The following is a 13,013-nucleotide window of genomic DNA, read 5'->3' as shown; positions in this document are numbered from 1 at the left end:
ATAGTGCCTGCATTCACATTTCAGAAGGCTATTATCACCCTTGAGAGAAGAAACTTTAAAAAAAACTATAACCGGTTTTTAAGTCTCTATTTTAACAGTTATTTTTCCAGGCGGACCATCTTTTTAATGAAGCAAATAATACAGTATAGGTTTAGTACAGTGCTTTGGCCATTTTTTTGTTTGAACAGTTATGAAGGAAAAAAAAGGAATCAGCTCAACTTCCACTTATCTATCTTGCCCTTCCCTTCTGCCGGCCTCCCGTGTGGCACGTCACTCAGAAAGCGCATCAGACTGGGGGCTGAGCCCGGGGCTTGCTGCAGAAAACACGGCGAGGCTGCCTCTCGGACTGGCTGTGGATGGGGATCCGCCATTCACAAGACTCAGCGCCGTGCCCAGGCTGATGTGAAGTGGCTGTGTGCCGGGCTCTGGCCGTCATGAAAAGGAAGAACGAGAAGCGCAGAGGGTGTGTGTCGAAGCGGCGCTCGGTGAGGAAGAAGCCGGAGGAGGAGCAGCCGGCAGCGGCGGCGGCTACCGATGTTTACATCAGGGTGCAAGGTGAGGAAAACAAATGACACGGCCACAAAGTGGAGCAAATCCTTGTCAGTTATTGTTATTGGTGTGTCTCAAATACTGGGCTCCTAAAGTCAGGTTGCTGCAGATGTGAGGCAATGTAAACTGTTCTTTGGAAAAGGCAAGTGCTTCAACCATTTTTATTTTATTTATTGTTGCTTCTCTCCCCCCACACACACACAATTATTTAAATATCAAGAAACGGTCACACATTGGAAATGGGAAGACTATTTGCAAAGCAAAAATAAGAGGTCATTTTAAAAAAAAATATAGCTCCTATTAGATTTCCCTGGACAATGGTTCACAACTGCCACCCATGGCATCTTACCAGAACCCAGCATGAAACCAGTGAGATGGAGTAGGAGGCAGTTGAAAATTGTGCGTCGGTCACAGTAGTCATTTGTTTTTGTTTTATTTATGTTACTAAGGAAGCGATTTTTTTTTCAAAAAGAAATTAACTAATGAGTCTAACTCCGAAAGCGTTAGTCCTGTAAACGCTCGGCTCATTAGACACCATGTGTTGTAAAATTGGGGTTAAAAAGGGATTATCAGTTATTAGCCTTTTGGTGAAGGGAAGATCTAAGAAGAGCTGTGCACCATTCTCATCACTGTGCATTTTAAGAAGCTACACGCGTCATGATGTGTCTGAATACAACTGCTTGTCGTGTGGATGTAAACATTGCCCTAAAGTTTTCTACAGTACTATTCAATGACACATTTATTTTGATTTTAAATGTGTAAGAAGAACAAACTGTTACATAATGGTTTTGAAGTTTGGGAACAAAGGTTATTTCCCATGCTGTTGAGGATTATTTGATCAATACAATGGTGCCTGTTGAGTGAGCTAGTAAATAATCTCTCCTAACACTGGAAGCTTTGGGTCATGCTTGTAGACTGAACGGACATCACCCAGTCTGTGTTTGGTATCCCCAAAGTAGAGGAGACTGCATCATGAGTAGTGAATACAGTATACTAAATTGAAAGTATAAGTAAATTGTTGTTTTACCTGGTAACAAACACTGTGTTGTTGCATAATATCAGAACTGCAAAATAGTAATCCAATCAGTGTTCAGATGACGTTGATAAATTGAATGTTTTGTTAACCATCAGAATCCCTAGGTTGGTAAACATCTAATGCATATATTTACATTGTGGTTTCATTGTTTTTTTAAGTCTAGTGCATTTATAGAAATAGCCGTACTTAATGTAAGTGATTAATAATTTGTTAAATTATCTGTTACATTGGACAGTGATTTATAGCTGAGATTTTTAAAAACAGTTTTGCATGTTGTGGCTTTTTGCCCTATTACCTATTTATAACACTGAGATTTTTTGCCATCAAGACAATGAAAACCAACAGCCAGCTTGACTAGTTAAAACCCTTCCATCCCTTGTATCAATAGCCTGATATATGTATGTGCACTCACTGGTACAGTGCTTGTATGTATCTGTAAAGAACTTGGAAGGAAAATTAAGTTTTGAAAATATGTGTTTGACAAGGGACTACATAAATTTGCTCCATAATTGCACATGCAAATTTATTTCACCAAATGTTATTAGAGATGGAAAATTCAAGCTGCATCTGAAACATGGGTTTCAGAAGTGTCAGTTCTTTAGAAACAGTATAATTTACAGTGGCAAACAGGATTTATAGAATGTTAATATGGGTCCTGTTTACTACAATAAATGGGGCAGAAGAAAGAAATCCATTAATACTTCATGTAATATCATTTGTTAAAACAAGGTTATCAATTTGAATAAAACTGTCAGATTAAGGGTACTATATGATTATAATATACTATATATACTGCTCCAATTTCTGATTTTGCCACCATAAATCTGTAGCAAATATGCAGGAAAGACTGAATGGGGTGCCCTCACTGTTGGAACCGCTATTTCTAAATTACATCAATAACTTGGATTCTGAAGCTCAAACACATTAGCTAAATTTTCATATGATGTAGAAGGAATATTTGTGAGACTAGGATCTGTGGAGGAGCAAATGGATTTCGGTGTCCATATGCACAAACCACTGAAGTTAGTGCACAGATACAAAAGGTAATCAAAAAAGCTAATGGAATGTTGGCCTTGATCTCAAGGGGGTTGGAATATAAAAGTGAGGAAGTGAGGCTTCAGTTTAACAGAGCTTTGTTCAGATCCCGTTCTGAGTATTGTCAATTATGGGCAATGCTCCTGGAAGACTTTTTTGGCCTTTCGGTGGGGTTGGGGGGCTGGTGGTGGTGAAGTATAGTGCAGATTCAACAGAATGATTCCAGGGATTAAAGTCTTAAATTACAGGGGCAGGACAGGTTGCATAAACTTGGCTTCTAGTCTCATGAGTTTAGAAGGTTGAGGCATGAACTAATTCAGGTGTGTAAAATGCTGAAATAACTTCACTATCAAGACTATTGAGTTTTTTGTCTGGGTGGGGAAATGCAGAACAAGGTGGCACAATCTCAAAATTAGGTCTAGGCAATTCTGGAGTGAAATCGGGGAACATTTTTTCACACACAGGCTGGAGAAATCTGGAATTCTCCCCTTCAAAAAGCTGTGAATGCTGGGTCAATTGAATTTTTTAAGATCGAGATTGACATTTTTTTTATTACTTAAGAGCCTCAAAGGTGGGTAAATGACATTGAGGTACAAATCAGCCATGATGTAATTAAATGGTGGAACAAGCTTGAGGGGCTGACTGGCTTATTGCTATTCTTGTGTAGGAAGAGCATTTGAATCAAAGGAGGCAGCCTAGAAATTGCAGAATGAGCTAAACAAAATATGGTCGTGGGCCAAACAATGGCAGATGAAATTTAATGTGGATAAATGTAAAATGCTTTACGTAGGAAGGGAAGTTGATGACTTAACATACTCCATGAATGGTGCTGAAATAGCTGTGAATGAATTTTAAAAAGATCTAGGCATCTTAGTGGACTCAGTGCTCAGCATGCCCAGCCAATGCAGAACAACAATGGCAGAATATGGGGGGCCAGTTGGCGTCATGACCACAGCCCCCAAACACTTTGTCGGCAGCCAATTTTGTATGTAAGGCACAGCCAAAACTGATGGCAATGAATTGACTCAGTTAACTTTTTAAATTCCTGTATTGCTGCTTTAAGTCTGATGCAAACGTGAATATGGGGTGTTGTTGTGGCTGTGGTGCATGCATCCTGAAGCATTAACTCTTTGGCTGTCTTAGCTTATTTAAATAAGGCCTGGAAACCTCACGAAGAACTCTTCACTCTGCCCTGAATATACCCTCAGTTAAAATTGACCTGGTGGATTGTTCCCTTTTAAACTATTCCTACTTGTCCCACAATCCATTCCGTTAATTTTGGAGTGTAGACGGCAGGCTCATTGCATTTGTTTATAGGACAAATGCACACAAGATATTAGATGCCCTAAAATTTTCAAACCACAGAAGAATATAATTCTTCAAAACAGGTGAGACTTAATTCTCATGAAGGTGTCATTCTTTGATACTGGACTGAAACCCCTAAACTCCTGTTCTAACAGTGTTTTTTCATACTAGTACAAAGTCAGCGTATATGGTTTAACATTAGATCGCTGAGAATTCCTGGTTTATTAGAAAGTAAATATGATGAATGAAAGTGGGGAATGCTAAAAGGGCTGTCTGCATTAGAACAACAACAACTTGCATTTATGTAGTATTTTTAACAGGAGTGTTATCAAACAAAATTTGACACTGAGCCACGTCAGGAGATATTAGGACTGATAAAGTAGGTTTTAAAGAAAGACTTGCATTTATGCAGCACCTTTCATGACCACCAGATGCCCCACAGCACTTTACAATTCTCATATTACACTGTTGTAATGTAGGAAATGCAGCAGCAGCCAATTTGAACACAGCAAATGCCCATCAACAGCAATGTGGTAATGACCAGACCATCTCTCGCCTGAAAGATGGCACCCCTGACAGTGCAGACTGTACTGGAGTGTCAGCCTAGATTGTTGAGCTCAAGTCCTGGAGTGGGACTTGAGCCCACAACTTTGTGACTCAGAGGCAAAAGTGCTGGCAATTGAGCCACAGCCGACACCTTAAAGGCACTTTAAGGAATGTCTTAAAGTAGGGAGAGACAGAGAAGTTTAGGGAGGAAATTCCAGGGCTTGGGGGATAAGGAAGCTGGAAGCATAGCTGTCAATGGTGGCACGATTAACATTAGGGATGTGCAAGAGGGCATAATTGGAGGATTGAATCAAAGGGTTGTGGAGCTGGAGAAAGTTAGAGGTAGGGAAGTGGGAGGCCAGGAAGGGATTTGAAAACAAGGATGAGAATTTTTAAATTGAGGCGTTATCATAGACAATGTAAGAAGCACAGTGGTGATAGGTGAATGGAACTCGGTGCAAATTAGGATATGGGGCACAGAGTTTTGGATGAGCTCAATTTTCGGAAAGTGGGAGGCCAGCCAGGAGTGCATTTAACTAGTTGAGTCTAGGGGTAACAAAGGATAACTATTTCAGCAGCAGATGAGTAAAGTAGGGGCAGAGACGTGCTATGTTAGAGGTGAAAGTTGGTGGATGGTGATGGAGCAGATATGGAGTCACAATCTCATTTCATGGTAAAATAGGACATCAAGGATGTAAATGGTCTGGTTTAGGCTCAGTCAATAAGGCTGCATATATAAATAATTTGATGTACTCTTATTTCAAATGAGAATATTTTTTTAAAAACTCAATCGATTTTCCCCTGCCCACCCCCTGCAAATAACCAACATAATTGCTAACTAGTTGTATCAAGTGTTTTAGAAAATTCAGGCTTGAAGTGTATGGGTCCTTACATCCATGCTTTGTTTAACATATCACCTTGCAAATGATGACCTAAACAGAGTAGTGCAGTACAATTCTTTATAGTTTGATAGAATGGCATGCAAAATTTTACTCAATAATACATGTGAATGTATATAGTTACTGTAATACACAGAACACTCCTTTTTTATGTAACTCCCCAGTGCTTATTCATTTGTTCATTTCATCCACGAGCTGCACAGATTACAAAGTGGATGTTTTTCATCTACAGAGAGCAGGCATTGATTACTGTGAAGAGAGCATTTAGAAACCTTTTGTTAGAAGATCATAATGCTGCACTGTTTGCTGCTGGCAGAAATGAGATGGAAATCTAAGAATTTTCTGAGACCTAGCATTGATTCCTTTCACCCTTGTCAGGGTGTAGAATAGCCATAATGGCATATTTTCTACCTGAGACAAAAATAAAGTCAACAAATGTTGGCATTCCAAAATAGATTAGAAAATGGTCAAAATGCGCAGTAGGTCAGTCAGCATCTGAAGGCTAAAAATTAATGTTTGCTTGTTGCCCTTCCTCAGAACTAACTAGTTTATAATGAAGGGTTGCATCTGAAACATTATCCCTCATTTTGTAGGATCGTGGGTACTAGTGTACAATCTTGTGCAACTAATTTGCAGGACTCCCAATTTTCCAACAGCCAATTTTGGACTAAAAAATAATGCTGTACTAACAGGATGTGTGGCTTCATTTGAATATTTATTTGAGTGGGAGAGAACGTTTCTGCATGTCATTGAGGTATAGAGCTACCAAGGCAATACTTTGATCCTCTAAAGTGGCAGATAGTGTGTAGGCCTTTGGTCTGGGCCTGCAGGCTCTTGGTGGCCTGCCATATCCAATTCTTCATGGAGATGGCCACTCTTTCCATGGAGGTGGGCATCACAAATGCCTGAAACATTATGCGCTCATGCGAGAGAGACCCCTCCATTGTCTCTACAAGGGTGTGCGCTGCCTCTGGAAATGCTGACAGAAGCGCGCACATTTCCTGTTGCACAAATTCCCTTTCGTTGATGACCCCCGAGGCTCAGCATCTACGTCCAGGTGAGCAGATCTTGCAGTGTCCTGTGTCCTCCAACGGGGACTCTCTGCTGCTGTCCCCATCTCCAACACCTGCTGCTGCTCACATGATGTGCTTCTCATTGTGTGCCACCCTATCTGTGAAGCAGGATCCACCAAGATGTGTATCTGTGCTGGTGGAGGGTGTGCAGGAGTCATATACTGGTGCTCCTTCGAGGACTCCTTGTGCTCCTTCCTCATCTCCATTTAGCATCTGTGATGGACCTGTGGGAAATGAAAGATATGAGTTAGTGCTGAACATAAGTGAGATTGGGTTCCAAGTTAGCACAGTGCAGATCATGACATCTATTCAACATGAGTTAAGTGCCAAGTGGTAGTGCTTCATCTAATGCTGTCACCAGGTCTCTGGGCCACCCCCATCTCTCCATCACCAACAGCCAGTACTTGTGCTAAGCTGCCCATCTCTCCAGGGCATTTTTTTTCCAGTCAGGGTGGCCTTGGCTGCAGATCCATCCCTGGTTCTCTGCCTCTCCCTGGAGTTGTGGGCTTTCTTCTGCAATGAGAGAAGGCAAAGTGTTCTGAGTGTGAAAAGTGAAATGAGTGCTGAGGATGGACGGAGAACATTTGAGGAGAGTGACTGGAATGGGAGTGAAAGGGCAATAGGATGAGTGTGAGTGGTGTCTACTGAGATGGAGATTTTGAGGAGGAGGCTGGAGAGAAAGGAATGTTGACTGCAAGGTGTGTTGGCCAGCGGAGTGCATAAAAGAACACTGGGAATGTGAGAGAATAATGGTTGTCAGGTGAGACCTGACCTCATGAGGTCATTAAACCTTTTGAGGCACTGGGTCCAGGAATTGCATTCTTGCTACTGACAGCCTCTGCTGCTTGCAGCCATGCCCTCTTGAGTAGGCTGGCTGGCCTCCTCAACCCCGTCTTCAGGGAGGAGGACTTCTCTTCTGGCCCTGACTGCATTCAACGTGACCTCCAGGGACAAGTCTTGAGAGTCGTGCTTCTATCTTGCAGCAGTTTCCTCCTTCCCACCAGTACATCTAGTGCTGCACTCGCTGCCATTGTGAGCCCTGCCAGGGTCCCTTTAAATAGAGATCCTTCATTGCATGATTAGGCACGTCTTCCCGCTCGCCTTCCCTGATTGGTCGGGCAACTTGGAGTCCGAATGTTAATGCTGTGGCTCAGTGAAGGAGCCTCAGCAAAGTTTGCCAAATAGTTAAACTGTTCCCGACCGTAAATGGTCCAGACGTTTTGGGAGGGATTAAATCTGGGAAAATTCTGCCCATTGTGCGCAATGTCATGGGAGTTACATTGCTACATGTTAAAACACATCCTGCTGATGCATAACTCAACATAGGTGCAAGTGCAGCTTTTTCAAGAATAGGTTAAGCCACTAAAAAAGTATGGTGCTAGTATGTGCCTCAGAAACTAAATTAGCTACCAGCTTCACTGGAACTAGCTATTAACTTTTTTTCCAACTGTTTTGTCCTGGGTTGTTCGTGGCAAAAAGGCAATTTTCATAAGCAGACTGAGTCTTCTATGATCCAAAGCCTATATGGTATCTATCTTAGCTAGTGTTATAAGAATTAATATCGATCAATGGAGATCGTGTAGGACATCCAGTATCTTGTGTTATAAAAACAAGAAATGCTGGAACCACTCAGCAGGTCTGGCAGCATCTGTGGAAAGAGAAACAGAGTTAACGTTTCGGGTCAGTGACCCTTCTTCAGAACTCAGTATGTTGTGTTTATTCTTTGAAAATACCATGCCATCGGACCAACATTTACAGGCTAAAAAGAACAGAGAGACTTGCATTTGTATAGCACCCCTAATGACCACAGGACATCCCAAAGCACTTTACAGCCAATGAAGTACTTTTGTAGTGTAGTCACTATAATGTAGTAATGTATAATGCATACAGCAAACTCCCACATACAGAAAAGTAATAATGACCAGATAATCTGTTTTTGTGATGTTGATTGAGGGATAAATATTGGCCAGGGCAATAGCTCCCCTGCTCTTCTTCGAAATAGTGCCATGAGATCTTTTATGCCCACCTGTGAGGGCAAATGGAACCTCGGTTTAACACCTCATCCAAAAGATGGCACCTCCGAAAGTGCCCTTAGTACTGCACTGCAATGTCAGCCTTGATTTATGTGCTCAAGTCCTGAAGTGGGACTTGAACCCACAACATCTTGACTCAGGCACAAGAGTGTTAACAACTGAGCCACGGCTGACATCTAAGACTAATTGTCATATTTATTCACAGGATAATTAACACATAGGCCCCAATATTTACTCTGGGCCAGGAAGAGAGTGGGAGGGAAGATTTTCCGATGTGAATCCCAGAAGTACGGGTTTTCCAGACATCCTGCAGAAATTAACCACGGGACGTGTTTTCAATTTTCTTTAACCGCTTTCCCTCTCAATAGCCAACTTGGCTGCCTGTTGGACAGGAAAGCAGTTTTGGAGCAAATGTCAGGTAAGTTTGATATTGGGGGGGGTGGGGGGGGGTGGTTGGACACGGTGGGGGTAAATCGGACATCAACGTGGGGGATGACTGATCACAGGAATCTGATTGCGGCAGGTAACACGCCTGCTCCTCCTGGCCCACAAGCAGTGCCATAAAGGCATGTACCTCGTGGATCAAGTGCTTCTGGCCTCATTTTACCTGCTGAGATTCCTAATGCTCCATGAAATAAAAATAAAAATGCAGTTAAAATTGAGGCATGCAACTTCTGTTAAAAGAATTAAGTGACTGACTCACCACCTGTGAGCAGGTTGGTGGTTACCTACCATATTAAAAATGGAAGGCGACAGGTTGGGTTTGAGATTTAATTTTTCTCTTACCTTCCCACCACACCTTGGGGGGTTAAAATTCTCCCCTAGCAGGTACTGAAAGTGCAACCTTTAGAAGGAAAATTAAAATCAGGCGTCAAGGGGTTAACATATGCCTTTTTTGGAACATATTTCTTGCACAGTTATTAAGCAAGTGACATTTAGCAGATCTTAATGCAATATTTTATTTGGAAGACAAAAATTTCCAGTCATCCCATGGACTTCAGATTTTCAGAGAAAATTAAAATTTAATTGTGATTTATTATGTGGAATTCCTTCATGCTATCTACATTTCTTTTGAAGATTCCACATTTTGAGTGAGGGGGTTAATGTCTGAATATTAATTGTCTTCCTCAAAATACATTTTTAATGGTTCAGTAATTACTGAGATTAAATGCAATTTTTCTGCAGTTATCAGTCAGTATTTGTAACAGTTTTTAATTTATAAACAGAAATATACACAAGTAAAGAAAACCCATTTGGACAGATGTGCTCATTGAATTGAAACTGGGCAGTGACGTGTCACCACCAGAGAAACAATGGGCTGAGCCTTAACAAAAATGGGTGGGTTGGGATTGGTGCAGAGGTTAAAATTCAAAAATATCTGAAACAGGAACCCAATCTACCTCGAACCTGCCCACTTCTGGTTTTAATGGATGAGGGATGGGTGACCAATCTGCTCACAGGAGGTGGTGTGGCGGTGGAATGTGGTTATCCTGTCTCTCAATTTGTGGAATATAAAGTATAGAAATTTCCCTATTTTATCACATCAACTTCTCCATAATTGTGGAAGCAGACCACCAACATATCTGCTAAAAAAAAACATGACTATTTCACTTCTGAGCATTACAGTAGCCTCTTTACTGGCTATTAGAAAATGGATTGCATGAAGAAATTTGGAGTATTCCAAAGATCGATTGCAAATATAGCAAATCAATAGGCAGGTGCTGCCCAGTCATTTTATTTGGAGAATATAGTGTGAAAGTGCGAAAGCAGAGAAGAGTGGACAAAAAAAACATTTTTTCTGGTTTGAGTCATAATTGAAGTGCAAAACAAATGAACATAAATTGAAGAATCTCGTGTTTTATGATACCTAGGTGTTATGATTAAACTATTATATAAACTATTTTATTTTGCTGTTTTAAAATATGGAGGTCATCTTCTGCATGAGTGTAATTTTAAGTGAAAGACTTGCATTGTGGAGTGGAGGTTATTGTCCTTGTTGACTATATGGTTGCAAGTTGAACTTGTGATCTTGTGGCTGGGGTGGTTGAGGTGAGGTGAGAGTGACTACCCTTGACATCCAGGCAGCATTTGACCGAGTATGGCATCAAGGAGCCCTAGCAAAACTGAAGTCAATGGGAATCGGGGGGGGGAACTCTCCACTGGTTGGAGTCGTACCTAGCACAAAGGAAGATGCTTGTGGTTGTTGGAGGTCAATCATCTCAGCTCCAGGACATCACTGCAGGAGTTCCTCAGGGTAGTGTCCGAGGCCCAACCATCTTCAGCTGCTTCATAACTGGTCAAGAATTTCCGCTTTGGTTGCAATCGGTGATACGGGCACAAATTGAGCGAGTTTTGCAAAGTTTTTTTACTCAAGTTTCTGCACAAGCTCATTTGCATATCGGGAAACATAAAATCTGTATGAATCAGTTGCTTCTTAGAATATAATTTAAAAAGAATTGCGAGTAACCTGATTTTAAATAACAGACAATGACTTTGGAAAAACTACATAGAACCATTTACAAGTTACAGTGGTCAGTTTCTTAGTATATTAAATTAGATTCAAAAGCTTTTAAAACGTGCCTATTGATGTCTTTGAACCCTAAAGTACTGGCTTAATTTTAAGAGTCTCCTTGAAGAGCCAGAAACTTGCAGTGATTAATTTGATCTGAGGGCACAGCCAGTTTTGTGAGCAGGGCTGGCTGTTCAAGTGATGTTTGTTTTCAAACCATCGCAAAAGATCCTGGAAACTCTATTTGCATTGGACATAACTTGTACTTGAAATTCCTCTTTTTTTTTTGTGTTGGTTTGGTAGATTACAGATCAATCGCACTGTAAAAGCAGCAGAGACTCTAAGATACATTGGTGCTGGTGCTGCTGCCTCGATTGGCACGCAGCAGTGAAATGTTGCTGTTAATGATGGCACAAACTGGAATTTTAGCAAAATTATACACTAAATTTGGTAAAGGTAAGCAGTAATGCACAACAAGGAAGCCTATCATGAAAAAAGAACTCATATCTGGTTATTTATTCATGATTTTAACCTACTCCTTTCTTTAGAATGATTTGCTCCACTGACATCAGAGACAAGACCTGTCAGCAAGCAACTGCACTGTTCACCCTGTAGATTGTAGTATAAGGATGTAAAGAGTTAATGCTGAAGATGGCAAGAGTAACCCCTCCTACTGTAAGAGTGATGATGTAACAGTCACATGAGGTTAGGCTTGAGAGAAGAAGAGGTAGCAACATGAAGGATGCTAGCTTAGGTGGCTTGATTAGTGTGTATATGGTATTATGTAAATAATAGAGTTCTTCGTCTCAGACTCAGGATAAGGTCAACTTTCTCCAGAACGCCCCAGCCATGCTACAAAATACAACAACAACACACAACAAAGATTGCCATCAGTGCTACCCTTGCATGCCACTAAGGATGCTGCTGAGATAGTAGAATTAAGTGCCAGTTAAATACAGCTGTTCATTGAGCCCATACAGAATTTTATTTCTAATCAGGATCCAGACCAGCCCAGATATGATGCGTAGGATTTCCAGTGGAGCTGCATATTGATGTTGCTTGAAATTGATATCGGTAGAACAGCTCTCTGCAGACGAGGGGGTCTAAAATGGTGAATTTCCATCTGTTTTTTGGGAAATGATGGGGGGGGGGGCGGGTGGGAGAGGAGAAAGCAGGTTAGTATTACAAATATTCCCTACAACATAGATTTTCTTCAGCTTCACAAAACCTAGATACAGGGAGTACTTTTACACTGCAAATATTTTCTCATATTGCCCTACCCACTAATTACATTTCGGAACAATGAGAACTTTCAGCTATACAAGCAATATGTGTGTCAAAATGAAATGTCACAATCGTGTAATGAAAGTTTGGCGCCAAGGCCTCTATGTAAGCAGATTTAGTCACCTATTTGTTTTAAAGTTAACAGTACATGTGAGAAAATATGGTCAGCTGCTGGGCCTCTTACTAAAAAGTATTGTAAACTCAGGCCTTTGAGCATCTGAAATTCCACCACTTCTGTCTTTTCATTTGAAGAGGTTACTAATTAAACAGATGGCTTAAGTAGTATTCCTGAGGCTCTGCACCTGATGGTCACACAATTGTTCATGAGGATCTGGGGTCATTGAAATAGAAAGGAAAAAAAGAATAAATGACTTGCATTTATATAGTACCTTTCATGACCTCAGGACATCCCAAAGCCAAGTACTTTGAAAATATAGACAGTGTTGCAATGTAAGAAATGCGGCAGCTAATTTTCACTTAGCAAGGTTCCACAAACAGCAATGTGATACTGACCAGATAACCAGTTTTTTTTTCCATGATGTTGATTGAGAGATAAATTTTGGCCAGGACACCAGAACTACCTTCCTCTTCCTCAAAATAGTTGCATGGGATCTTGTGCATCCATGTGAGAGGCAGGCGGGGTTTCAGTTTAGCATCTCATACAAACGTCAGCACCTCTGCCAGTGCAGCACTCCCTCAGTGCTGCACTGAAATGTCAGCAGAGGTTTTATGGTCCAGTCTCAG

The 13,013-nt window shown here is 41.1% G+C and overlaps 1 protein-coding gene across 3 annotated transcripts in view; it reads left to right on the top strand.

Annotated features, from left to right (window-relative positions):
- Positions 1 to 270: 270 nt before the first annotated feature.
- Positions 271 to 13,013, top strand: part of LOC137369229 (dual specificity protein phosphatase CDC14A-like) — a 132,739-nt gene continuing 119,996 nt past the window's right edge. For 2 of the 3 annotated variants that reach the window (XM_068030103.1, XM_068030100.1), the window contains exon 1: positions 271 to 555. In XM_068030103.1, the coding sequence (XP_067886204.1) occupies positions 435 to 555 (121 nt within the window). In that variant the 5' untranslated portion in view covers positions 271 to 434. Of the gene's footprint in view, positions 556 to 8,836; positions 8,895 to 13,013 lie in introns of those variants that run through there. The other variant, XM_068030102.1, reaches the window with a different exon arrangement.

The sequence above is a fragment of the Heterodontus francisci genome, chromosome 4 (assembly GCF_036365525.1).
Source record: "Heterodontus francisci isolate sHetFra1 chromosome 4, sHetFra1.hap1, whole genome shotgun sequence".
Classification (NCBI taxonomy): domain Eukaryota; kingdom Metazoa; phylum Chordata; class Chondrichthyes; order Heterodontiformes; family Heterodontidae; genus Heterodontus; species Heterodontus francisci.
This window is presented reverse-complemented; position numbering and strand designations above follow the sequence as displayed.